Raw genomic sequence first — 27,574 nt, 5'->3', positions numbered from 1 at the left:
ACTTGCCCCTCTAGTGAATTATGTTTCAGCTAATACGCCCTAGTGTCCCACCTGCTTTTTTCATTCCCCCAGCTGGTTCTTAGATTTGAAAAGAAAAAGGCCTCCATGGAGACCTGCACGCTTTTAAAAATAATACAAAACAGAACGTCTGAGGTCAGGGTAAGCCAAGCCAAACAAATAAATCTTGCAGGATTGTGTTAACAAAACAAGGCTTAGTGGATCAGAGCGGGTAGAGTTCTGCCCGACTCAGCCCTGCAGAGAAACACCAAGCTCTGGTGAATTTCAAACACAAGGAGGTCAAATAGGAAGAGCAAATTATGGAGCACTTCAGAGTTCAGCATCAATACTTGGGCCGAAACCAGGAGAACATTCTGTGCACGGTGGACACCAGAACCCATGGGTCAATTACAGTCCTAGAAATCAACATCAGAAGGGTCTTATACATCATCTATACAACCTCTACGGAGGGCAATCTGGCAATATCTATCAGAATTATAAGTGTATACTTATAATGGGAGGTGTACTCTGAGATAGACATCCACCTGTGGGAGGTTCAGTGGGAGGTTCATCAGGGAGCGCTCCAGGAATCACCACCGCTGGATTGGAAGAAAAAGGAAGGAAGCAGCACGGGGTGGAAGAAGTTGGGCTGCACTGCCATCTCAGCAAAGGCCTCTGTCAACTCCACAAAGAGCTCTGGAGCTGGGATGGCCCTTTGGAGTTGTCCCAAATTGGGGTAAATGGGCAAGGTCTTCGTACCGCCCAGTCACTGAATGTAGCTGCCTCCAGGAAATAGATGGGAGCTGGGGCAAGGCAGCTGTGCTCACCTGAGGCACATCCCCAAGAGTGCTGACTGCTGAGGGCTGGCTTCTGGTAGCAATGCCAGCAGCTGGGGGAAGTCCTTCATTCCTCCAGGTGCATTATAACACTCATGGCATGGGATGCTCTTGGAACCAGTGGTTCTTTTTCTAGGAAGGAATCCTATGGATATGCTAACAAACATTTGCAGTGACATAGGTTTGGCATTATTTGTTAATAGTAAAATTATGGAATATAAATTACTGGATATCCATATGATGGCACTATAGGCAACCATTAACAAGAATGAGGCAGCTCTGCACGTACTCTCATGGAATAAATAACCAGTACATTAAGTGAGAAGTCAGGGTGCAGAACAGTACAGAGAAGTAGAAGGGTATGTGTGGACCTTGAACAGCTAAAGGGACGGACTGTGTTGCTCATTGTCTATGGCCCCTCAGCCCCACACATGCACTACGGGGGCTGAAAGCCTAAATCTACGCTTCCCAGAGTCTTTTGCCAACATGCATACCCACTTAATTTCTACCAATGGGAGGCATTTATGCAAGAGTTGAAGTCAAGAAGGAGGTAGCAATCATTCTGCTTCTGGTGGCAGCTACAGAAGCTCATCAACAGCCTCAGCAGATACAGCGGGTTGGTGGCAATTCCCACAGCATCGGTGGGAGTGCAGACTCATGGTTCTCCACTGGCCATGGTGGTAGTGACAATGGCAGCAGGGAATGTAAGGCTGCTTGTGGCTCTGGGTAACAGGATTTTCCCTTTTGAACCATTTGTTATCAATCCTCTCATTAAATCTTCTTCTGAAATACCTACAATGGCTTATGTTTTTTGAACCGACTACTATTTATGAAAAACAAAGGAAAATACACATATATGTGTATTTGATCATTGCATTTAAAATCTCTCTAGAATGTTGCCCAAGGAATTAGTGATAATGGTTAAATGAACTGATTAATGGATGGTTAAAGAAAATAGATTATTGGGGCAAGGTTGGAGGTAGACTTTTCATCAGATACCATTTTTTACCTTTTCAATATTTGGCTATTTGTATATATTACCTTTACCCTAAAAACACATAAAAGAGAAAAATAATAAAGGTTATCTCCGATGAGGTACCTACATTTCCTGTGAAACATTCACCACATTCACCACCCAGTTTTTGCTGGAACTCTCCACCTACCGAAGGGGCATGGCCCATTCATCATTACTCAGTACTGCTTCTTTTCTGTTCATACCAAGTTGAAATCCATGTTCTTGCAGGATAATACCACTAGCCTGAACTCTAACCCCAGTGAGGCAATCTGGGGTGGTTTTTCAGCACAGCTGCACGTGAAACTTTTATCATTCATTTCAGAGAGGGTATGGAACCTTCCTGAGCCTCAGTTTCTTCTTCTGTCAAATGGGGAGTGTCATAGCAGAGATCTGAAAGGGTTGTGGTGAGGTTGAAATAAGATTATGCACGTGAAGTGACTAAACCAACACATCGGGTTATTGCTCTTGATATCTGCACCACCGGCAGAAAAATGCAGTGGGTAACAGGATGGACCTGGAATCAGACTGCCTGGGTTCAAAGTCAAGTTCTTGCCAATTATAAGCTGGGCAACCTTGGGAAAGCCACTTATTCCCCCTGGGTCTCAAATTCTGTAGGATGGAAGCAACGCTAGTGCTTATCCCAACAATCAAAACTATTCAACCTGACCTTGGAAGTACTCAACATATGGTAACTGTTACCGTTTGCACCTACTCATTCAGGTTGTAGACACTCTGCAGGGAGTAGATGGGATCCTAGGAAAGACCTGTCTCTGGACTAAACGTCTCCAGTTCCTTATACTGATCCCCTTTGCTCACAGATGTCAGACTCCACTGACTCAAATCACTCTCTTCACAAGGCATTCTGTGGGATACCCCCTTGTGGTGTGACACCAAAACTGGATCTGTCACTAGAGTCTGACCAGCATAGTATATGTGTGGGTGTATGTGAGAAAGACAGGTGTGTGTGTGTGCGTGCGCTTGCACGCGCACACATGTGTAAATGTCCCATCACCTTCTTGGATTCTAAATGCTGTAGTTTGATAGTGCAGCCTGAAGAGGCATCAGATTTTGGGGGGAGTAACAACCATAACTATAGTTTATTGAGCACCTAATATAGTGCCAGAAGCCATGCTAAGCATACAACTTACACTGACTCATATAATCCATACAATAACTCTGGAGGTAGAAACTATTATCCTCATTTTTCAGGTGAGGAAACATGCATAGATATGTTATAAATAGGTCAACACAAAAAAACACAGTAGAGCTGAGATCCGTCTCCAGTCCCTCCTACTCTGAAGCCACAGTCTTAACCTCCACACTAGACTTCCTCCACAAATATTAAGAATTTGTTCAAATCTTAGGTCTTTTCTTCCCCATGTGATTTTAAAAGGCTAAGTCTCCCTAATCTTGCTCCTCTTCAGCTGAGTTTTTCCATAGTGCCTTATATTGTATCCCTCTTGAATTTGATTGTTTCAGATTTAATGTAGCATATTCTCTCTCTCATTCAGCTTCAAGTCATCAGCAAACGTAATTGGACAAGTCTCTATTAAGGAAAAGAATAAAGCCAAGGGCTCTACCATTACATTTATTTCTCTCAAGGTGTATCTCTATATCACTTCCTAGTGGGGGTAATGTTCAACCTGTTACCAATCCACCAATCTGAATTAACATCCAGCCTCCATTTCTCTATCTTATTGGCAACTATTTCTTAAAATATCACATGGTCTTTATGGTCAATATAATATCTACAACAAACATTCATTCTAAGAAAGGTTGACCCATAAAGAACTGTGGATGGAAGGCTGAAGTGGGTATGCAAAATATATACTTCATGGTCTTAAGTGTTTAAACTATTTTTTATTTAAATTCAATTGGCCAACATATAGTACATCATTAGTTTCAGGTGTACAGTTCAGTAATTCATCAGTTGCATATAATACCCAGTGCTCATCACATCACATGCCCTCCTTAATGCGCATCACCCAGTTACCCCATCCCCATCACCCCTCCAACAACCCTCAGTTTGTTTCCTATAGTGAAGAGTCTCTCATGGTTTGTCTCCCTCTCTGATTTCTTCCCATTCAATTGCACTGCTAGGTTTTTATCGCAATGATACAAATGTGATCTGAAGGGGGACCTGCACCCCAATGTTTATATAGCAGCAATGTCCATAATAGCCAGACTATGGAAAGAGGGTTTAAACTATTTTAAGGGAAAAATCCCACCTTTGCTTCCCTAAGACATTTGAGTTGAGGAAACAAAGAACAGAAGATGAACAGCACTTGAATCAAGAGCCTTTCCAGGGGTACACACACATCTACCTAACCCCATCCTAACTCCAGTATCACAGGAGGGCAGTACTCGAAGGGAGCCACTGGCCTTCATAGGCAAACCTGCGGCTCGTCCAGCTTCCTTCATTGGAGTCAAGAGCAGATTCCTCACCTTGCCTTGTCTTTCTCTCCATTGTTAGAGCAAGGCATTGCCATTGCTTATGCCTTGGTACCTCTATTATCACGGAGGAAAGATTGACCATTGTAATTGCAGCCTTTTTTATCAGAGAGGAAAGAAGCCCAAGGCTCCCTTCCTACCAAGTCCTAGTCTGCTCATTTCTCAGAAATGAGTCTATTTGAGATTAATCCATGCATCAAACTCATTGCTTAGTCCCACAGAGGGGTGACTTGTACCTGTGGAGAAAAAGAACTTTTGCCTCAAATATAAATAGAGGAGAGCTTGACATGCCAACCACCCTGGCTGGAATGTCTCAGACCCTTCAAGGACACTGCTGTGAGGCCCCACAGAGCCAACAGGGCATTCTGGGTAATGGAATGCAACATGATGCAGTCCCCACCCCCCTCACCTCCCCGGCCTCCCTAGGGTTTCTTGATTCCTGGCTCTGCAACAGCTGAGGCAAACAGTTTTTGAACTTGGGGGGAAGCGGGTGGAGAGAAGGGGCGGAGGCTTCCTCTAGGCCAACCACAACTAACTCATTCGCTCTGTCCAGCAAAACCCAGGCAGTGCAATTATCTGGTTAATTTGGCCCTTAGTTGGGAGACAGACTTCCAAAATGTGAGACCAGCTCAGACTAAACAGTGGCTTCCATCCTAAGACTTTTCCCAAGTGTGAGAGGATACATGTGAGATTCCTGGGGGGTTGCTTTGTGAGCTGCCCATTCATCCAGATGGTAAAAGGCAAACAATTCAGACTCTAAGATGGGTTTAGGAAGGCATGTCTTTCAGGGAAAAATGCCCAAATGACCTGCTATTTGGTCTCCTGGCTAATTTGCCTTCTGGCTTCTATGAAGGGGGATGGCTGGAAATCAGGATGACTCTAAATTAGCCGGTGTTTTCCAGCATGATTGCAGCCTTCATAGATTGGCTGAGTGTCCCCAGAGCCCCTGGGTGAGTTATTCTTAGGGCAATTCCTGATGATGCCCTATAGATTTTATACCCATAAGTTGGGCCAGGGGCATCACTGAGATAAATGGGTAAAATTAAAACATGCCTCTGGGGTTTTCACAAATGGGATAAGATAGGGCTAGCTAAATTGGCAACTGAGCATTTACCAGATGGTTTATGGAAAAACCAGATTTTTGACGGGAATTAAGAAGCAGTAATTTATCTCCCTTGGAAACTGACAAGCAGCCTGGAATCTGTGGAATCTTTTTTTTTTTTTTTTAGATTTTATTTATTTATTTATGAGAGACAGAGAGAGAGAGAGAGAGAGGCAGAGGGAGAAGCAGGCTCCCAAGGAGCAGGGAGCCCGATGCGGGACTCGATCCCAGGACCCCGGGATCATGACCTGAGCCGAAGGCAGACGCTTAACCATCTGAGCCACCCAGGCGCCCTGGAATCTGTGGAATCTATCAGTTATTCATTCTGCAAGTATTTCTTTAGTTCTAGCCCTGTGCTACTTAACAAAGTGAGATCCAAATAGCCATGGCCTCTACACTCATGCAAATAATCCCACACCTATATATATGGATAAAGGCGAGGAAGGACAAGCTCAGTGTTATGATAAGGAATAACCAGGTTAGCTGATTTAGATCAAGGTGTGAGAGGAGGAGTCTTCGAGGAAGGGATTTAAAAGCTAACACTTTGGGATGCATGGGTGGCTCAGTCAGTTAAGCGTCTGCCTTTGGCTCAGGTCATGATCCCAGGGTCCTGGATCAAGTCCCACTTGGGGCTCCTTGCTCAGCAAGGAGCCTGCTTCCCCTCTGCCTGCCGCTCCCCCTGCTTGTGCTCTCTTTATCTTCTGACAAATAAAAATCTTTTAAAAATAAATAAACAAATAAATAAATAAATAAATAAATAAATAAATAAATAAATAAAAGCTAACACTTTAGGGGCTTCTGGGTGGCTCAGTTGGTTGTCTGCCTTCGGCTGGGGTCATGATCTCAGGATCCTGGGATTGAGCCCTGTGTCGAACCCCCAAGTCAGCGGGGAGTCTGCTTCTCCCTCTTCCTCTGCCCCTTCCCCCAGCTCATGCTCTCTCTCCCTCTCAAAAAAATAAACTCTTTTTATAAAAAAAAAAAGCTAACACTTTAAAGAAACTATACGCTTTTTTAGAAAGATCACTCCAGTGTTAGTAGTAAAAATAAATTGGAAGTGGGTGAAAAAGGTAGAGTTAGGAAGATTGGATGAGAGCTAATGATGGTTCAGCCAAGGCTCTATGCAGTAAGGATTTAGAGAAGTGGATGGACTGGAGACATGGGATGTGGCCTCAACTAGCTGAATGGGTGTAGTAGTGGAGGGAGAGGAGGCAGCAGGGAGCCTGCGCAGGTTTCTAGCTAACATGGAAGGTAGAGGGTGTCACTCTTTATTGACAGAGAACTTGGGAGGACAAGTAGGTTGTGGCTAGGGGAAGATGATGTGTCCTATTTTGGACTCAACCAAACTGGACTCCCACCATTCCACACCCTATACTTCCAGCCCCCTTACCTTTGCTCACACTGCTCCCATCTCATTACTCTTCATGTTGCCACATCCACTTGTTGAAATCCTACCCATCCTTCAAGATGCCTTCCAAATATCAACCCCCCCACCCCTTGGAGCCATTCTAAATCCCCCAATTAGTGGTGGCTTCGCTGCCCTTAGCACTGAGTTTGGACCTCTCTTTCCTGGACTCCACCTGTACTGAGGTTCTGTGAAGACTTATCTTGCCTCCCTTCCGAGACCACAAACTTGAGACAGAGCCTCTGCTTCTACATCCTCCTTCCCCACATGTTAGTGAGCTAGCATAGTAGACGTTTGACAAATATTTGTTAAGTGAACAAAAATAACCTACTCTTTGCCATGGAAGGAAAACCAGTAGACATTGGACTGACTTGAAAGCCACAGGATCAAATGAAATTCAAGTTTAAGGTGTTTTAATACTAAGCCAACTCAAATTGGATGCTCAGAAAGGCTTTCTGTTCCTCCAACACACCAAACTCAAAGAATGCTGAAAAAGTCACACCCTCTATTTTCTTACTGCACTTTTCTGAGTTCATCTTATAGTAGGGACCTTGTCTATCTTATTAACTCTTTGTCTTTGATGATGATGATGATGATAAATAAGTAACATTTACTAAGTGCCTGGTATGTGCCAGGCACTGTTCCAAGTACTTGGAGACTAACTCATTTCATCCTCATAGTCACCCTATGAAATTGATGCTATTATTACCCAATTGTACAGATGAAGAAATTGAGTTGCAAAGAGCTTAGTACTGCTCAACCAAAGTCGCACAGTTAGTAAGGAGTGGCACTGGGATTCAGACCTAAAGTCTGGCTCCAGAGCCCAAGCTTTGATGTGCTCTCCTAAGGCTGAGCACCATGCTTGGCATTTAGTAGGTCCCCAACAAGTGTTCACTGAATGAATGGGAGGAGCCCTAGATCTGGAGGTTACAGGTTCTAGTCCTCATTCTCCCACTGACTTCCTATGTAGCCTTGAGCAAGTCTGTGTTTCTTTCCCCATAAATTGAGGTGCCTGGCTATTGATATTAGCAGTAATAACAAGAGCCAGTATTCATAATTCCGGTCTCATTTGAGGTTTTAAATAATTTAATCCCGACAACACTGATTCAAGGAAATTGAAGCATAGAATGACTGAGTCACCTGCCCCATACCTATTAAATGAGAGAGCTAGCATTCAAACCCACTGTGCTGCCTAGCCCAAGTAGTTCCAAGGAGATGCCTTGGAGGCTATGGGGGAAATGGGGAGAAGGTAGAACAGGATGGAGCAGACAGATTTTTGGGTTCCCCATGCCCATTTCATCAGTTTTCTTTTCTCTACTTTTCTCTATTTTGTACAATGGGCTCCTACTTGAGATTTCCTTTGAAGAAAGGTTCTGCTGCTGAAACAAAAACCATTAAACTAAATAATTCTGGAATTTAATAAAATTCCCAGTTATAAGCCAGGATTTTCTGACAATCTTGGCTCATGGTAGCCTCATAAGATGAGGCTCAAGGCTGCTCCTGGGAAGGGCTCTAGCTGTGGAAAACATCAGGGTGAGAGCACAAAAGACCCAGCTCCAACCTACCTGCTCCACTCGGATCTCAATCTCTCCATTCACCTTCTTTCCATGAAAATACTTGGTCCTGTGAAAGAAAGGAAGAGAGCTCCTGAGTAAGGGTGCACACTGCTTTACTGTTTTCTTCCTTCTCCCAAAGGCCTTGCCCCCAGAGGGGCATGTCAGACACATTTGTAACTTCATGCTCTCTCCTCCCACCTTGACTGATGATTTTCTCATTATTTGTATGTACTGTGTGAGAGGGGAAAGAATACTGGACGGGAAGATTGGAGACTCAGGTTCTGGTTCTACCAAGTGGCTCGACCTCCCTGTGTCTCAATTTTATAATCTATAAAAGGAAGATATTAATACCTGCACGACATATTTCTAAGTATTATTTTAAGGATCAATGAGACAAGGAATCTTACACAAATAAATAATGTAGAATTATTTATTTTTATTATTTATAGTTACACTCTATATATTCCATAAATTATCTACCCATCCGCCCATTCCTCCATTTGTCCATCTGTCCAAGGAAGCAGCCCTCATCTATCTCTTTATCCAACCATCCGTCTGTCCGTCTGTCCATCCATCCATCCTTCCTTTCATCATCTTTCCTCTATACCCCTACTTCTACCTTCTCAGTAAATGGCATTCCATCTACCCATTGCTTAAGGCGGAAACATAGACATCATTCTTGTTATCTCTCTCTCTCCCCCTATCCCACTGATTCTACATTCTAATTATTTCCCAGATCCACCCACTTGCCAATTTTTCTCTGTAAGCATCCTAATCTTGGCCCCCTCATCTCTCTTCTCATATAGATTTTCTTTCATACTCTTCTTTCATAGTACTTACTACAATTATAATTAGTTATGATCAGGAACTGCATTTAATGCCTGTGTCTCACTAAACTATAGCACAGCTCCTTGAAGTAAGGAACAAATACTCACAACACCTACCAGAGTACTTAACACACATTAGGAGCTCAATTAATATATGTTGAATGAGTAAATGAGTGAAGAGATAGAGGGGAAAAAACCCACTTGTTGAGTATGTACCCTATGCCAGAAACCGTGCTGTAGGCTTTAACCTATATAGCCTTTCTCATTTAATGCTTCCAACCACCACCATGAAGAAGGCATTATTATTTCCATCCTATAAAAGAGAAAACTGAAACCCAGAGAGAGGAATATTTGGCCTAAGGGACTTGAATTCTGGCCTTCTAATTCCATTTCTACGTTTTTGCTCACCCCTGAAAAACAGCAGCAAATGTTGGGGTACTTTGGGTTTAGATGTCCTCTCACACACAAGGCAGAAGTAATAAAAGTTTCCATTTGCTCTTTTGGATTTGGGTATGAAGAAGCCAACAGTTCTCAGGCATTCGCTGTAAACTGAGCACTGTGTTAAGCATTTACATAAAACTTTCTGGGGTAGAGATGGCGCTTTGTTCCAATACCCATTCTCCTCTTCACCACAGTAAGAAAGTTCACAGATTGGCACACACACACACACAAAAGAATGAAGATCCCAACTCTCCATTCAGCTAGATGTGGCCACTTGATTGAGTTCTAGTCAATAATTTGTTAAGTAGTACATCCAAGAATGCTCTCCGTTTCTTCTATTCTTCTTCCTGGAACATCCATGTTGCCATCTATTTTTTCAACCTGCCATTTAGGAAAGAAAGAATCCTTTCTACAAATTCTCTGACCAAGCTTCAGTCTGTCTGCTTCCAAAGAGTCTCTATCTACACTTAGCTGACGCCAGTGGAGTTCATCTCTTTCCAAGACTGCCCAAATCACTGACTGATAGCTCTAATATTAATGTTACTTTTTCTTACAATGTTGACAGGCTTAGCTGTCAACTAAACAAAACTTTAGTGGGATAGGAGCTATTATTGTGACTTGAAAGGAAGACCTGCTTTTTCTTCCAGACATGGTGTTTGACAAAACGTGTGCAGTGAGGCTCACGCAAAGCGGACTTTTCCACATAGTTTGTGAATTTTATCACAAATCTTTAAAGGTAGTGTCAGCAAACTACAGGCACTGGGATAAGTCCACCTCTAATATTTGTGGGGCCTGGGGCAAAAGAACAAATGGAGGCCTATGTATCATATAATATTTATGATTGATAAATAAAGCCAGCAAACATTTAAATAAAACATGTCTGTCTTCCTTCCTCGACAAATACAACTTCTTAATAACCTGGAAGGGTCAGAATTTAGACTTCTTGGCATTCTTAGAGTTCTACCCAGAATAAGGCAACATGGGGATTGGCATGTCTTGGTCCCTACAGTCCTCCCTAATTCTCCTCCCACCCTCCTCTCTGTCCTGCACCACCCAGGATTCTTGTGCAGGCTCATGGATGGTCTAGCCCATTGCCATGCTTCACTTCTTCACTCATGCCCCCATCGATAGTTCTCCCTTGGCTATGCCTTGGGAGGATGGACAGGGAACTGGCCTACACAGGGCATGGAATTGGGCCAGGGTCCCTTTGGGCAGGGAATTCTAGGGTTCTATGTATCCAGTGCATGGTCTAAGGGTACAATTTGCAGGGCCCTCCTTTGCTATCAGAAGGAGTACAGCTAGTAAGGGCTAGAGTCAGCCTTAGGGCAAGCTTCCCTCTAGCTTGGGTTTAAAAGAAGAATTGGATGGGCCTGGGACCTCAGAAGGGTAACTAATGAGAAAAATCACTAGTACACTGGAAAAAGCATGGCTTGGGCAAAATTTGAGCTCTACAGCTCACTCACCACATGTTCTAAGCCAAGGTACTTAACCCCTCTAAGGTCATGGTTTTCTCATTTGTCAAGGGTGATAACATCTACAGCCAAGGCTGTAGTGATAAATTCACCTGATCCTCTATGCAACAAGGCAGTAGAGTGTAGTAGACTTAGGGCAACCACATGGACGCAATCCCAGCTCTACCACTCACTGTGCAACCTTGGGTAAATCACTCAAACTCCATGTGCTTCAGTTTCCACATTTGGGAAGTGGGGTTGATGCTAGTAACTAACTCACAGGGTTGTTGTAAAGATTAACCAAGATAAGATGTATAAAGCACTCAGAACAGTTCCTGCACAGAGTAGGCTCCAAAGTACACAGCCCAGGGCCTAGAACAGAATCAACAACAAAGAACTATTATTTTCTCTGTGCCTGTGGGTGTCATGTGGTGGGGACCCACGAATAAAACATGATCTTACCCTCATGGAGGTTACAAAACTGAAATGTGATTCACCTCACTTTGATCTGTTCCACCAGTGCAATGAGTGATGGGGTTGATAATAATAATAAATAGACGCCGTTGGTTTATAAGACCTGCAGGTACCTTCACAACCCTCCTACTATTTGACCCTAATGTCAACCCTAAGAGTAGGTAGGGTGGGGATCGGTCCCCACACATTCCAGATGGAGAAGTCCCTGTTCAAAGACACATAAATCTTCTAAGTAGCACCGGTGAGTTAGATCTTGAACTTCAAGATTTTTGGGATTCAGTTCAGACCCTCTGTGTCCTTCATGATCTGGGTCCTGCTGACCTTGACCCATTTCTCCTCTGGTTTTCTGCCCACCTCACAGACACACGCAGCTTCCTGCAATTCTCTAGGCTCGTCCTACACTTTACGCTTCTGACCCTTCGCACAGGCTGTTCTCTCTGCCTGGCTACCTCCAAGATCTTCACTCACCTTCTCTATCAAGTTTTCCTTGAAAGTGCCCCCACCCCAATGAGGCTGGGTGAGGTGTTCCTCCTTGGGGTTCTCACAGCATCCTATTCTAACAACCATTAAAGCACATATCTCTCCCTGATGTAATCACACGGTGTTTGTCTCTACCTTGCCCCCGTACACCTAGTCTGAGAGCTCCTGGGACCCTGAAACTGTGTCTCAATGCTCACTGAATCCAGTATCTGGCACAAAGTGCCAGGGCACAAGGCACATGTTTAACAAATATTTGCTCATTGGGTAAATGCATAATGTCTTCCAGGGATAAGCCGTAGTGTATCTTGTCCTCGAGACACTTGACTGTCATCTACTGGTACACCGTTGTAATACACTTACAAATCTGCACTGATTACCATGTGAGGTCCTTGTACAGTGTCCACCCTGAATGACAGGTAGCCCTCAACTCGATTCTAACCAGAACTCAGAACACTTTACGCTATACTGATACCACCCAAGCAGCCCTGGCCTTCACAAGGCCTCACCTTCCCAGGAGAAACACTTGTTTTGCCCATCTCTGGAATGTTTACTGCAGAGCCTGGCAGATGGACTCAGGCTGAAGCCTAGGGTCAGGCAGTCCATCCCCCTGCCTGGCTGGGAGTCAGAAGTCTGTCTCCTGACAGGCCACACAGACTGCTGCCTCCTTGCCGGGGGCTCATTCAGGCTTGAGCTGCCTCTGAACAGTCCTGTCTGGCAGAGGGAAGGGTAGGGATGGTCTGGAATTTTAGATGCCTTGGGGGCTGGGGTTGCCGCCTTTGTAATTGCCTGGCTGTTTGACCTCAGGCAAAACGGACGGCCTCACTGTGCCCAAAGGCGGTCTCTCTAATGCAGACCTCTTCCCAAAGCCCTAATATGTTTATTCTCATAATGAGCTCCCTTACTATCCCAGCCAATCATTCAAGGCCTTGGCCTTGGGAAGGGGGTGGGGGAAACTCTTGATTCCAGGAAGCTTCCTTCTCTGTGGGTGGTCTCGTATTTTACTGCCACATCAGAGGCACCAGGAAGGAGAATTTTATAAAACAAGCACTGCCTGGGGTGGGAAATCCCAAGTTTGGGGAGGCGGGAAGTGGTGTGTGAGAGAGATTTATGAGGAGGGGGTACAGAGCTCTTTCATGACGACAGCAGGGCCAGAAGGAAGAGGAGAATTAGCGCAAACAGGATCCACCTGTGTCCAAGCAGCACCCTCCTAATAAATGTGTCTGGGATGTAGAGTCAACGTGGCTGGGCCTTGGCTGGGCCCTTCCCAGGGAGGAGGGGTCAAGACTTCTGTCTCAGGCACAGCCCACTTCCCACAGGTGGCCCCTGTAGGGGGAGGGAGGGTGGGGATGCAGGGATGTGGCCCCAGGAGGGGAGTCTCCTGTTCATTGCTTATTTGTCACTTGGACTTAAACAGGGGGAGATGGAGTATGCACCATGCAGGAAACCATCGAAGGTAGACATGCCCAAGGGTTTCCTAGTCAGTAAGATGAGGAGGGTCACACGGCACCTTGGCTGGAGGGAGGTGTGACAAAAGCAGGACCTTTGAACACAGAGGTCCAATTCAGAGATCCATTCTAGCTCCATTATTTACTCGAAAGTATAGCTAATCTGCCTGCCCCTTCCCACTGCCAGAGGGGATCCTCCAGTGATGTGGCAGACTCTCCATCCCACCTTGCAATTAGGGAACTCCAGTGAGTCAGGCAGGGGAGGGACCCTCTGAGGGTGGCCAGGCCCCTTGCACCCATATGGGGATCTGTGGATGTAAGAAACTAGAGCCCTAAGCCACAGGATGTGAAAAATGTCCCCTCATTGGCTTCTGACAGCAACAGGAAAGGAGATTTTCATGGGTAGGTCTGGTCACCATTCACTCCCTTATGCCACCACTATCTACTGAGCCTCATAGGGACCAGGCACCCTACCAGATGTGAGGGGAAAAGGCTGACATGGTCCCTGCTCTTGGGGAGCTCACGCTCCCAGAAATCAGAAAACTAACCAGGTGAAAAAGAACTGGTGACTACTGAGAATAAAATACACAAAGGGATGGAGGATGAGATGTGGAAAGCAGGGAAGATCTGACTCAGGTTGTCATGGAAGGCTTCTACAGGGGATGCTGAACACATATTTATTGACCATCCACTATGGGCCAGGGCCTGCAAGCTCTAAGGAAGTTCTTGGCCTCAGGGGACCTTACCACCTAACAGGAGGGAGAGACTCATAAATGGACAATGACCACACAGGGCATCAGCCCAAAGATCCAGGTCACCCTACAAAAGGCACACCCAGCCTAGTCTAAGGGTCAGGGGCCACTTCCCTGGTGAGTGGCCCAGTTCATCCATCCATGTATCTAATATCTGGGGCCTCTTCTTTGCCAGGGCCAAGGGCTATCAAGATGAATGTGAGAGGGTCTGGATGTGTATGTGTGAAAGGCACAGACAAGGGCAAACGAGTTGGGCACGTGCTGGGGGTGCTCAGGGAGGTGATGAATTCTCCTGGGGCATATCTTAAATGTGCAGGAAAAATGAGCAACAGGCATGGAGCAGAAGACCCAGATTTGAGTTGGCAGCTGGGGCACCTGCTACACGATTTTGGACAAACCCTTACCTCTTCATCTGTAGAATAGGGACAGGAAGACTACCCACAGGGTTAGCATGAGGCTTAAATGAGGATGCAGATTTGGAGGACTCTGGGAACCTGACAAAAATGTGCTAGTAAGTGTGCTGCTCACTGGTGGGCTGCAAAGGTGGAACTTCTCCTCTACAGGTAAAGAGGTCAATGGGCACTGCTAGCATCGGAGACAGACTCAGGTCCCATCCAGCTCTGCTATTTCCTGGTGCTGCCTCAGACAGACATCAAACTTCCCAAGCCCATTTCATTTGTAAGTGCTCATGAATGCTATCGCTGACACATCCCGACACATGGCAGGTGTTTAATGTTCATCTCTTTCCCTCCTAACCTTCACCAGGATGGGGAGAGGGCTGAGGTCAGTTGGGTGCATCCCTGGGGAAGTGACGTGTCATTTCCTCTCTCCAAGAGGAGGAAGGTGGCAGTATCTTCCTTGCTCTAAGAACTCCTGCTTCATGAAGTCTAGGATAATGGAAACCTGCCTGGACTGCTCTCTGGGATCTCCTCTTCCTCCCCAGTACAGGCCTTTAGGGCAAATAAAGTCATCAGCCACCCACTCACCATAACTGCAGAAATCAGGTTAGAATGTCATCTCAGTTCTTACCTCTCTCCTTGCCAAAGACACTACACTGTGTCATCCTCATTCCTATGGATATCTGAAAGTTCACAATCTTTATTACACAAAGAGAGTTTGTTAATATTTAGAAGCCTAAGCCATTCCCTCAGCAAACAAACATTTAATGAGCATCCTTTAAGTGCCCATCTGGGGAAATGCCCATGGGAAAGGTAATAAATACATTGAAAGGTAATTCATACCAAAGTGCAAATGACTAATATCTGATCATTTCAGAAAAGGGATTTAAGTGGTATAAGGAGGATGAGAAGGGCACATGAGAATATTAAGTGTTTGATTTAGAAAGGGAGGTGTGGGGCCTGTCAAGGTACGAAGGACAGGGTACAAAAGGAAAAGGCTGAGAAAAGTTATTTTCTATCCATCCTTCCCTCCTTCTCTCCATCCATCCATCCATCCAACCAACCATTTACCCTCTATCTCTCCATCCATCCATCCTTCCATCCTTCCATCCATCCATCCATCCATCCATCCATCCATCCATCCATGCATGCATCCATCCACCCATCTATCCAAGGTTCACTATGTGCCCAGCATTGTGCTAGACCCTAAGTATTGCACTAAACAAAACAGCCCTCCTGCCATCATGGTACATACAGTCTAGCTGGGAGACAGACCCAGAAGAAGAGCTAGACTGCATATTTATCCTGACTTCTGTCTTCTTTAGCAGAAGTTACCAATTGGTAAATTTCATGAAGTCCACAGTCTTATTTTGGACTTAAATTATAGGCTTACAATTTTAAAATAGAAAATTCATATAAAAAATTCAGATTTCTGACTGCCCTTGAAAAATCAATGACTTGGCAACACCAGCCCCTTATTCCTGCATGGTTAACAACTGGGTGAGTGAACTGCAGCTGCTGCCTTCAGAGGGGACACCAGTTCACAGACCCCAGTGTTCCGTCATCTTGCTGAAGCTGAAACCAAGTGGCCGATACCATTTGTCATAAAGCATGTGCTGTTGTTTTCCTTGGAGTGGGGAAATATTTCTCTGCGCCTGGGCCTTTTCCTACCACCTGTCCCTTCACCCCCTGCCCATCTTGTCTCCTGTAAGCAGCTGCACGGGCAACCCCTAATTTAACTAATTCCATTCTGAAGATGGCAATTAGCTCAAGGACAAATCTTCAGGAAACCCGCACCCTTACCCTTCCTGAAGATCCAGGGTGGGAGGTCAGGAAAATGGACACAAAGCACCATCCTCTCTTGCCATTATAGACAGCCTCCCTCCTGCCAAGGAAACACATCCCAGGCAGGCTTCCACAAGCCCCAGGAGAAGAGACGTTCTGTAATGAGGCTGGCATCTGCCCAGTGACCTGCCTCCCCCAGGGCAAGGCTGTAACCAGGCAGGATGAAGTCTGTAGACTCCAGCACTGAAACAGCTACTGCTAAGAAAGCCATGGCATCTGAGGGACTCCACTGAAAAGGTCATTCAGAGGACCAGGGCAAGAAAACCACGCTTTGGAGCAAGAGGGGAGACTTACAAGGTGAACAGTTGAGCTCTTTGGAGAAAAGCAAGGCAAGGTCAGAGAAGTGACTGAGACATAAGGTCACAGAGGAAAAAACACAAAGCTTTAGGCTCAAGACTCCTGTAAGGGCTTATAGACCAACCCCTTTATAGCCAGGGCCTCTTCTGTAACATTCTTTCCAAATGGCCAGCCCCGTAGTGCCTGAACACCTGCAAGTGAGGGGGAGTTCACTCTGTCACTGGGCAGCCCACCTGATCTTTGGATGACTTTGCCATTCTGTATATTGAGCTGAAATAGATCTCCTGCTTAGGTGGCCCTGCTGATCCCAGCTCTACCAGTTGGAAGCCACATGAAAAAAGTCCTCTAACTCAGAGGTTTCTAAACTTGGCTCATCATCGTTTAAAAAAAAAAAAAAAATACAGCTTCCCAGCTCCACTCTAGATAATCTAATTCAGTAGTTCTAAGGGCCTGTCCTGCACCCATCTGACCTTCCAGCAACAGCACCTCCATCTGCATTTGCACTGAAGGAACCAAGCAGCCCTGTTGCACATGGTCTTGGTGGGACTGTCCCAGGACACACTGTGAAACCAGCCAGGCTTGTTCTTCCCCAGGTATTTGATTTGTGAACAGAGAGGCACATGGTTGGAGGAGAACAGGAGCTGACTTCTCTAGAGAAGGCTGTCCACAAGTTCCAGCTTCCTAGATCCCAGTGGAGCCCTGGGGAGAAGTCTCTCCAAGACTTGGGTCTTCATATTTCCTTTAGATTCTGTGAGCCTCCCACATCCAAAACATCCCCATTTTGACGAAGTCAGCCAAAGTCTATTTCTTTTTCTTGCAAACAAAGAACTCTAACTATTACAGAAGGTGTAGGGTGGTGCCTGGGAGTCTGAATGTCGTTCTGATAGAAACAGTATTTGGGGGAACATGATCTTAGTCCATCATCATTTGACTTATGAGGAGACTGAGGCCCAGAGAGAACAGTGGCTCCACTATGATCCCATAGCATCAGCAGAGAAGGGAGTAATCCGGAAGAAACAGCATCTATCAGATTTCTCCCCACATTCCCTTCTGCTCAAAGACATTTCCCCCAGATTTTCTAGCCAGTTTCAGAGGGTGAAGACTCTACCGGGCGAGAGACAGCTCTTCACTGTTTTCCCCCTCCCTCTCTCTCTCCCTGAAAGAGCTGGGTAGGAAGCAGCAGGGGCACCAGGCCTCAGGATTGGACAGCAGGAAGACCTCACGGAGAGAGGTCAGCACTTGAAAAATTCCTCAAGTCAAAGGGCTTGGGGCTTGGGTGCCACACAAGGCCCTCACTGTGTGCGCACATTGTCTCCCTGATAAAAGGGGCCGGGCCTGGGAAAACGGAGCCTGTCTCCAGGCGACTAGGCAGGCTGCTGGGGAATGCCCAAGGCCCCTCCCCTCCCCCAGGCACCAGGGCCCGAGCCGGGCCAGGAAGGCAAGGGGGAGGGGCAGGAGTGCAGGGCAGGTGCCGAGAGTGGGAGGGATGAGTCCAGAAGTCCAGAGCCACTCTAGGTGGTGTTGGGTGGCCTGTGTGAGTTGGTGAATGAAGTGAGGAGGAAGGTGATATTAGGCCTTTCCTTTCTCCCTCTCCCTTCCATCCCTGCATTTCCCCACTGGCAACAGCCAAGGCCTGCCTTGTTCAAGGAGAGGTTTAGGGGTAGAGGAAATGGTGGGGGGAGATGTAAGGATTCTGTTTCCCAGACCCACGTCTCTTCCACAGAGAGGTACATGTCTCCGCTGTGAGCCCCCCAAGCAAGTCTAGGAGGAGGGGACCAAGCCAGACCCCCATCTTCTCATCCTCATAGGTAGGGTGCCTGCCAGCTTACCAGCATCCAGACACCCCTCCTCCAGGGCTTCTGGAAGACAGCCCTTGAGCCTATCCAGCTGAACTGAGAAGCATGCCAAGTGGCTTCCTTCCCCCTGGCTTCCAGCACCATTATATTCATCAGCAATTAGTAATTGCAATTAATTGTTAATACAGTTACCATTTCAATTCCTGTTATGACAAGCTAAGTCCTGTAGCAGCCCCACCCGAGCCATCATCTCTAATCTTTGCAATGACCCTTCACAAAAGATACAGCATGATCCTGCCTCACAGCTGAGGAATGTGAAGTTCCGGAGGTCAGACTTCCCAAGGTCACATAAGTGAGAGGGAGAAGAGACCCAGGCAGTCTGCCTTGGGACTGTCTACTAGTTTTGCTCCCTCCGTGCCGGTGACTGACAATCCTCAGTCATTGTCACAGGCGGGGAAAGCTGCTCTCTGAGAATGGGGTCAATTGGGGAGCTGCTTTGGTTCTCCAACCAGAAAGCAAGGAAGTGCAAAGGCTAGCCTCTCACTGGGCCTGTGTTAGCAGGGCTGAGATGGTGGCAACTCTCATTGCCATCCCCCATAAATAGGTTATCTAGATAAAATACGGGTTACCCAGTTAAATTTGAATTTTGGATAAACAATCAACAATTCTATATGTTTAAGTATATATTTATGGTATAAGTCTATATCAAATATTGCAGGAGATAAACTGATTTATTATTTATCTAAGTATTGACTGGGAGTCCTATATTTTTATTTGCTGAATCCAGCAACCCTACCCCAAAGCCAGTGCTGGTGATGCCAGCTCTGAGTTCAAATACCCCCTGTAGGTGGCACAGTGGGAAGCAGAATGTCCTGGTCACCACGGGGCCAATTAGGCCCACTGAGAGGCTTCGAGGGGCCTGCCAAGATGCCCTGCAGTTCATGCCTTTAGTCAAAGCAGCCTGAAGCAGTTCAGCCCCCTCAAGTGGAGGCTGGAGACTCTGTTCAGCTGCCAGCTGAACAAAGAGGAGGGGGAGCCTTGGGCATAGCATGGACATCAGGTACTCTTCTTGAATTCCAGGGCAGCTGAGTCTTTTCTGAGAAAGACTCTCCCCAGGGTATCCTCGACCCTGAACTCTCCCATAACAGTAATATCAGCCTTTGGCAAGAGCATCTGTTTGTTCATTGATTAAAGCACTGGTGTAGCCTATCCTACCTTGTGCCAGGTACTGTACTGGCCTCCGGCAACAAGGGAGGCCCAAGCCCTACCCTCCTGGAGCTTATGCTCTGGCACAGACCACAGCACCGGCAAACAAACCGGACAAATGGAACAACGCCTGGGAGGGGGAGGAACAACGGGCTCTCACTGGAGCCTTTAACATTCCTGTGAGCTCAGTGGTGTGGTGACAGTGGGGCATTATGGTCCTCACTTTACAGATACGGAAACTGAGGCTCAGAAAGGTAAAGCGGCTTGGACAAGCCCACAGAACTGGTGAGTGGCAGAGCCGGGACTTCAGTGCCGACCTGCCGCCTGCCAGCCCTGAGTTCCCTGCATTTTATCTTCCTTCCCATTTTAACTCTCTTGGGAAACATGTCCGACATGTGTTAGGAAATCACATATTTACTATCAAAACACGGGGAAAGAGCAGAAAAAAAATCCTGCTGGAGCCTTAAAAAGAGGAAAATAGCCCAAAGGCAATTTCTACGAAGGATCTAATTCCCAAACAGGAGATCACGAGTGTCTGGATGGCTACAGGAACCCCTTTTCCTCCTGGCACCTTATCGTTCCAGCTGCCCACGGGGCTCCAGCAGGGTGGGGCTGCCTGGCTTGAGGTGGGGCACTTTCCTCCGAGGGTGAGGTCACCAGGATCCTGTGCTTGGCTGCAGTGCTGTTACATGGAGTCCTGCCACCCTGTCTCCTCCCACTGCTCTCAGACACTGGGCGTGTGCGGGTGTGTACATATGTGAGCCTCCCGAGCAGGCTCTGCAGGCCAGTGCCCTCACACACAGAAGGAGGGCTCAGGTGGGAGTGGGAAAAATGCCAAGGAACAGGGGTGTCCAGAATGGTCTGAGCTGGATCCCAGATGCCACTGACATCTGTTTCGATTTTGGGCTCAGAGCCTCAGTTTTCCTTATTTATAAAATGAGAATAGTAAAAGTACTCCATACAGTCGTTGGGAGGATTGAATTAGAAAACTATGAAAACTATTTAGCACAATGTCTGGTGGTGGAAAAAACACAAATGTTTGCCACATGACAATGATGAAGACATGACCCCATCCCCAAAGAGCTCATAGTTTATTCATTTGTGCTTTCGTTCATTTTTTTGACCAAGACTTTTCAGCATCTACCTCTTGCCAAACACTGAAGTCCTGTGCGGGGGTCAGCAGGAGCTGTGGCACCATCAGAAATGCCTTTTAAAGAAGTTAGTTCAAGTCTCAGCCTAACCACCTCCTGTTCCATGTTCTTTGAGCAGGTGCATGGTCTCCGTGTCCTGCTTCCTCACCTGTATAATATCCCCTGGGCAACTCAGGAAGCACCTATGACCAGAGCTGTGTTGGTAAATGATTAATAACCAGCTCTGTGAGGAGAACTGAAAGCCCTGTTTGGTAGCATTTGCCAGTTTCTGTGGTGTAAATTCTCTCATGTAACTACTGTGACTTTCTGTTGGATTGAGTATGAGGTGAGAGGGGAAAAAGGGGATTTCAGAATGTCACAAAGTCACTCTTTAGTTTCACTGTCACCATCCCCACCTGTCACTACCAATAACTCATCACCTCCAAAGTCATTCAGTCAACAGACATTTCCTAATTAACTGCCTGCCCTGTTGTAGGCACTGAGATACAAAGACACCATCTGGGAGTGGGTGGGTAGGGTGGTGGTGGAGACACAAACTATCATACAGCATCTCCTGGTGAATCTAGAAATGCACAAGGTGTTTTAATGGCTATCACCAATCATCATTTAGTAGGACAGCATAGCCTGATACACTCTAGGCTGGAAGGATAGTAGCAGAGGGGTGTTTCAAACCAAGAATACTTTCTTCAGTTCCTCCCCAACAAATAAAAGAAAAAAGAAACATACGGAAGGGTGGAGAATTGAAGGGAAGGTAACAATAGATCATTGTTGAAATGGAATAGTAGACATTCTGGGAACCAGGCCATGGGTGAGGTAAGAGGAGAGGAGAGCCAGAGTTCCACAGGCCACTGGAGGGAGGGGTTGGGGGCAAAGGCTTAGCTGCTTCGACCCCCTCACCTCTACAACCTGCTCCTCAACTTCCTCCAGGCTCTGGAGGTCTTATAGGCCAAACCATGAGCAGGGAGGTACATCCAACCCAAGCCCAATTATGAGCAATCTTTTTTTTGTCATGTTCTATGTTCTGATTTTGAAATCAAACCTGGGGTTCTGGTATGTTCTGTGGGCAATAATAAAATTTTGTGCCAACTTTCTTTTAAAAATCTCACATAGCAGCCTTACAGTTACACTCCCATACTGGAAAATAAAGAGTTAAGATTTTATACATAGGTGAGTAAAAACAGAAACCCCTCAACTATATGTATTATATTGCTGACTCCTAAGGTAAGGTGAGTTTTGGGCCCCAATATGCCCGTTAAAAGTTATCCTCATTGGACTGGAGCAGGGACAATGACATATGCTAATTGAACACTGACTGTGTACTGAGTACCAGGGATATAAGGAAGAACAAGACACAGGCCTTGTTTTGGTAGAAAAGACAGCCACCTAACAGCCAATGATAGTACAGTGTGAAATTATTGTAGCACCATGAAGTATGCTCTAAGTTACATAAAGGAGGTGGTTGTTAGCACTGTTGGCAGGGTGAGGTGTGTCAAGGAAGACTTCACAAAAGAGGTGACACCTGAGCAGGCTTTTTAAGGATGAATGGAAATTGGACACGTGAACAAGATAGGGAAGGGTATTCCAGGTAGCAGGGAGCAGAATGTGCTAAGGCAAATGTGTTTGAGAACTACAGGTTGTTTGTTATTCCTGCAGAATAAATAGTACAGCAGGAAGTGGAGCTAGAGACAGAATTAGAGGGAGGCAGGCAAGCTGATGACTGAATTTGAACTTGAGGACAATGATGTAGCAACAGAGGATTATAATAGGGCATGCTCAGTGGGAGCAAACTGATCAAGTCTGTGTTTCAAAAAAATGACCCTTTGGTGGTAACATGGAAGGTAACCAGGAGGTCAAGGCTGGAGGCCTGAGTCCAGTGAGGCTGCTGAAGATTCTAGGCAAAAGAATGAGTGGACAGGCAGTAGGGCTGAAGAATACTGAGCTTGAAATCCATTTATTTTATTTCTCCTTTCCCTTGTGGTTCTCAAGACTGACTGACCTCCCCTCATCCCAAAGGACAGCACCAACTTCAGTTCAGGCCCACTACTGAGCTGGCCCAAAGTTCCCCAAACACCACTGCCCTAGTTAGGCTCACCTCCAGGGCCAACTCCAAAAGATGGTGGGATCTCACAAAGCTCAGCCATGAGTTGTTTTTCCCAGCAAGGATGGCTTTGGGGCCCTCTGTTTCTCCCCCAACGATGAAAAGTCCTTCCCCCAGGTCACTGGGCAGGTATCAGATAGTCCTTGGGGGGCCCAGGCTGGTTCAGAGTATCGGCAAGCTGGCCTCAACCAGGAGGGGGAGAGTGGGGGTTTCTGCAAACTCCCTCACTACAAGGAAACCTGATTCTGCAGGAAAGCCCAGGACCCCAAATGGGAAAACAGAGGATCTGGGGCTGAGAAAGGAGACAAGGGAGCAGCATTGTTCCTGGTGGGTTCACTCTCAATCCAGACAGAGGCTATCTCCCCCTTCATTAACATCTCAAAGGTGGGGGGGAAGGGGCCCTGCGAGCTGGCTTCTCCCCTTCAACAACTTCTTCCTCTCAGGAGACAGTTTGCACAATGGAGGAGGGGCTGGGCGGGGGCTGACCCAGGCAGCCCAGGCTCTGCCAAAGCCACCCAGGACAGTGGGGCTGGCTCGCCACCTGCTGGCCGCTCCTGGTGGCGGGGGACAGGCATCCTTCGAGAACTCTGCAGAGGACTGTGATTCTCAGGTAGCCCAGGCAGCCCTCATGGATCTGGAGAAAGCTGGAAATGTACTGAGATTCAGAGAGGATAGGAAGTTGGAGAAGAATCTAGGATGGAGTCCTGCAGGAAAAGCTGATGTGTCTACAGGCAGGAAGTCTCTATCACAAATGTCCAATGGATGCAGAACCAGATTCCAGGTAAGCTAATGAGTGTCAGTTTCTCCCTTCTCCCCTTTATTACCCACAGAGGGGGGCAAGAAAAAGATTGCTGTTTTTGAGACCTAATTAAAGTGTGAGTATAACAGGCATGATTGAAATAAGCTGGGAGACATTCCTCTGGCCAAAACTGTGTCCCCCATCAGTATGCACAGCCTAAAATTCACCCATTAGTCATGCGTGGATTAGAGAGACGGAAGACCGAAGTCAAAATGTAAATGTTACTTGGATGGGTGAAATAGGTGATGGGGATTAAGGAGTGTACTTGTCATGATGAGCACAGAATGATGTATGGATGTGTTGAATCACTATATTGGACACCTGAAACTAATATAACACTGTATGTTAACTAACTGGAATTTAAATAAAAACTTAAAATAATAATAAATAAATGTTACTTGGGTGAGGCCATTCATTGCATTTCAACCTCATTCACTGTGCCCCTACGCTATACTAATTACCCCATGGACACCAGGAGGACAGAGATTAATAAGACCCAACTTTATCATTCAGGAGCTAACAGGCATGAGTGACTAATAGAAAACTCTGCACAATGGGATCAATCCTAATCCATTCTTCCCATTACTGAGGGGCTGCCATCAAGATGACTAATGTTGCACAGAAGGTCACAAATAGTCTGCAACAGTAACATACACCTAAGTAGCACCCACTGTCTACTAGATACATCCTAAGCACTTTTATATGAACTCAGATTTTAACCCAATTACATACATTAACTCTAAAAGGTAGATACTATCTTATTCACATTTAGGTGCAGTAACTTGCAAGTCATTCAGCTACTATGGGGTAGAAATGGGATCTGAACCCAGAGAGCTTAACTCTGAAGTCTGTGTTCCTCACCATTGTACTATGTTGTCATTTATCAGCTCAACCTCCATACAGAAAGTAACTTTCCTGACAAACAGGTTTTTAAAATAACCCCCGACCACTGCCATATCATGGCAAACCCTGAATGAGCCAGAGATAACACAGTCAGCAGAGAATGCTCAAAATCAAGGTCACGCACTGGGTTAAAAAGAAACAGAGGACTGCAAAGGCCATGCAGGCCTTTTGATTACTGGGCAGACAGGCAGCAGGATTGTACAGGCAAGAATGCCTGGAAGCAACATCTCTGCAGAAATCAACCGCTAAGCTCAGAATCTAAAGATGGTGCTTTAACATAAGCGTATAAACAGATAAACAAGGCTTCATGGTGACAGGCTTCAAGCAAACAGCAACACCGGAGATATGCAGACTGGATCAGAACAGAGGCCACACACATGACCATCTTACTTAAGATGAACTGATTTCTTAGCAGGAGAGTAAAGACTGTTGTCTACACCTGCTGAACATGCTTCCATATTGACTGTACTGAATATGTACTATACACTATAAATATCTCCCATTCCAAAGCACAGGCTCCATCATTCCCAACCTGAGTTAACTTCTCGAGGAATGAATGTGAGTACACACATGTATGTGAGAACAGCAGAGCCTCTAGTATGCTCAGTGAACTGAATGCATTAATTTACTCACCCAAGACAGATTTACTGAGGGCCTATGACGTGGCAGCCTTTGGAGACACATGCATGCAACCTTGCTCCAGCCCCATGATCATGTATGGGTCTACTGTCAGAAATGCCCTGGGTGGAGTGCTTCCATGTCTCCACATTGTGACTTATTTCCTGGACTGCAAATTCTATGTCTCAAACTAGGACTGATAATACTTATCACCCATCTCTACCAAAAATTTGGTATAGAGCCCTATTCTCTAACTGCCCAGATCCATGTGAACAGGGTCTGGTCACCACTTACCCAACTTGCACTCGAATGGTGCTCAGTAACTACTTGTGGAACAACTGTTGCAATGACCTTGACACATGTGCCTAGTCTCTGCCTCTGGAGAGCTTACCATCTATCAGCACACCTAACATCGTCTCTGACCATGCTTGGTGTTAAGAGAAGAGGTTCTGGAGCCAGACTGCCAGCACATGGAAGAGCTGGGATACAAATGCAGGTACTCTGGTCCCAAGGGGGTTAGAGAAGGACTGTGGGCCTGTGCTGGTTTCTTTTACCTTCATAGCAACCTAATTGAATGGACAGAGAATGGCTGACACTGAAAGATAGTAAGCAACTTGCCAGAGTTATTTCAGATTTTTTTTAAAGTTTTCCATTTTTAGGAAGGTAACATGGCACACATACCATATATTATGTAATACTTCCAGTGAGCTCTGGGCAGCATCCCCACAGCAAACGTATTAAGATGTAAACCAACACTGCAGCAGATCATATGGTCAAGCACAGTGAGTGGTATAATGAAGACTATTATAGTCTCACTTTCCCTCAGACCAGGCTTTGCTGCCAAATGGATTATAAAACATTTTTTAGTTTTCAGAGCTTTTTGAATTTTGGATTTACAGGTAAGGGATTGGGACCTGTAAATGTAAAGCACAAAGCAGGTGCCATGGTGCCTGGCATGCAGTAGCCACATGGTAAATGTAGTTTGCTTCCCTCGGGCCAGTCTCTGATACCACCAAGCCTCTCAGCTTCCCCCCCATCACCTCTCTGGCCCCTAGGTGGAAGCACCTACAGATTTTGGCTTACCAATCTGTGTGGGCATCATCGATCACCAATAGGATCCTGGGCCTTTGAACAATGGGAGCGGAGGGACCTGGAGGCTCCATCAGCCCTGAGGGGGCTTGTGAGGTCTGCTTCATGGCACTGGAGAAGGAGCTAAATAGGCTGGATCCTGGAGAGGAGAAGGAGGCTGCCAGGGGCTGGGGGTGCCTCCTCTCCATGGCTGGGGAAGCAGGGGAGCTGGTGGAGCTGTCTGGGCGCTGCAGGTCTGTCATGTAGCCATTAGGCAGGTTGGCCACGAAACTGCTATCGGAGAGGCGCCGCCGGAGGAAATTCATGGCTATGGATGGAAGAGATGGCTTTTTCCTACTAGACTTGTCTAGGTGAAGCCCAGAACACAGGCTGCCAGGGAGAGGAGGTGGTGGGGTCTTAAGCCAGAAGAGCCAGGGGAATCCTGCACAAGTCGGCTTCAGCTATCTGCTAACCTGTGGAAACAAGCCAACACACACATTAGTGGAAATGACCTCCGCCCCTTAAGAGCAAACAGATATGGCACCTTCCTGCTCCACTGTTGGGGGCAATACAAAGTGGGACATCCTTTTGGAAAGGAATTTGGCAATCATGTAATTAGAGCATAACCTTTTAACCTATGACTTCATTTTCTGGAATTCTATCCCAAGAAACGAATCTCAGTTACAGAAAAAGCCTCCTGCACAGATATATTTTTCACAGCATTATTTACACTAGCAAAATATTGGAAAGAATTCCAAACTTCAGCCACAAAATAATAAATAAACTAGAGCCCAGTCACTCAGGTGAAAACTTTTGTGGCTATTAAAAGAGGGTACATATAGAGATTTTAGTACCATAGAAAACATTTCATTTGTAATTAAGAAGATCATGCTACAAGTTTATTGGGACAGAACGACCACAACCACATAAAGGACAAAGTAACGTAACTTTGGAAAGCAAATACACTGGAAATGTTAACCATAATTATATTTGGGGAACGCGATTGCATGGCTTTTTTTTTTTCTTTTTCTTTCCACCTATCCATATTTTCCAGATTTTCTAAAATATATATTGCTATGGACTGAATTGTGTCCCCCCAAATTCATGTGTTGAAGCCCTCATCTGGAGGTGGTGCCTTTGGGAGGTAATGGAAGTTAGATGAGGTC

General features: G+C 46.1%; 1 protein-coding gene across 1 annotated transcript in view; it reads right to left on the bottom strand.

Moving 5' to 3' along the window:
• The window catches only part of SYN3 (synapsin III), a 447,314-nt gene that overhangs the window by 384,118 nt on the left and 35,622 nt on the right, over positions 1-27,574 (bottom strand). Inside the window, exons 2-3 of the mRNA XM_027595572.2 lie at positions 26,424-26,881; positions 8,369-8,426 (exon numbers count right to left, since the gene is read on the bottom strand). Of these exons, the coding sequence (XP_027451373.1) occupies positions 8,369-8,426; positions 26,424-26,734 (369 nt within the window). The 5' untranslated portion in view covers positions 26,735-26,881. The remainder of the gene's footprint in view (positions 1-8,368; positions 8,427-26,423; positions 26,882-27,574) is intronic.

Source organism: Zalophus californianus, chromosome 9, assembly GCF_009762305.2.
Source record: "Zalophus californianus isolate mZalCal1 chromosome 9, mZalCal1.pri.v2, whole genome shotgun sequence".
In the NCBI taxonomy this organism is placed as follows: Eukaryota; Metazoa; Chordata; class Mammalia; order Carnivora; family Otariidae; genus Zalophus; species Zalophus californianus.
Note: the sequence above shows the minus strand (reverse complement) of the source record. Positions and strands in the feature narration are given on the sequence as shown.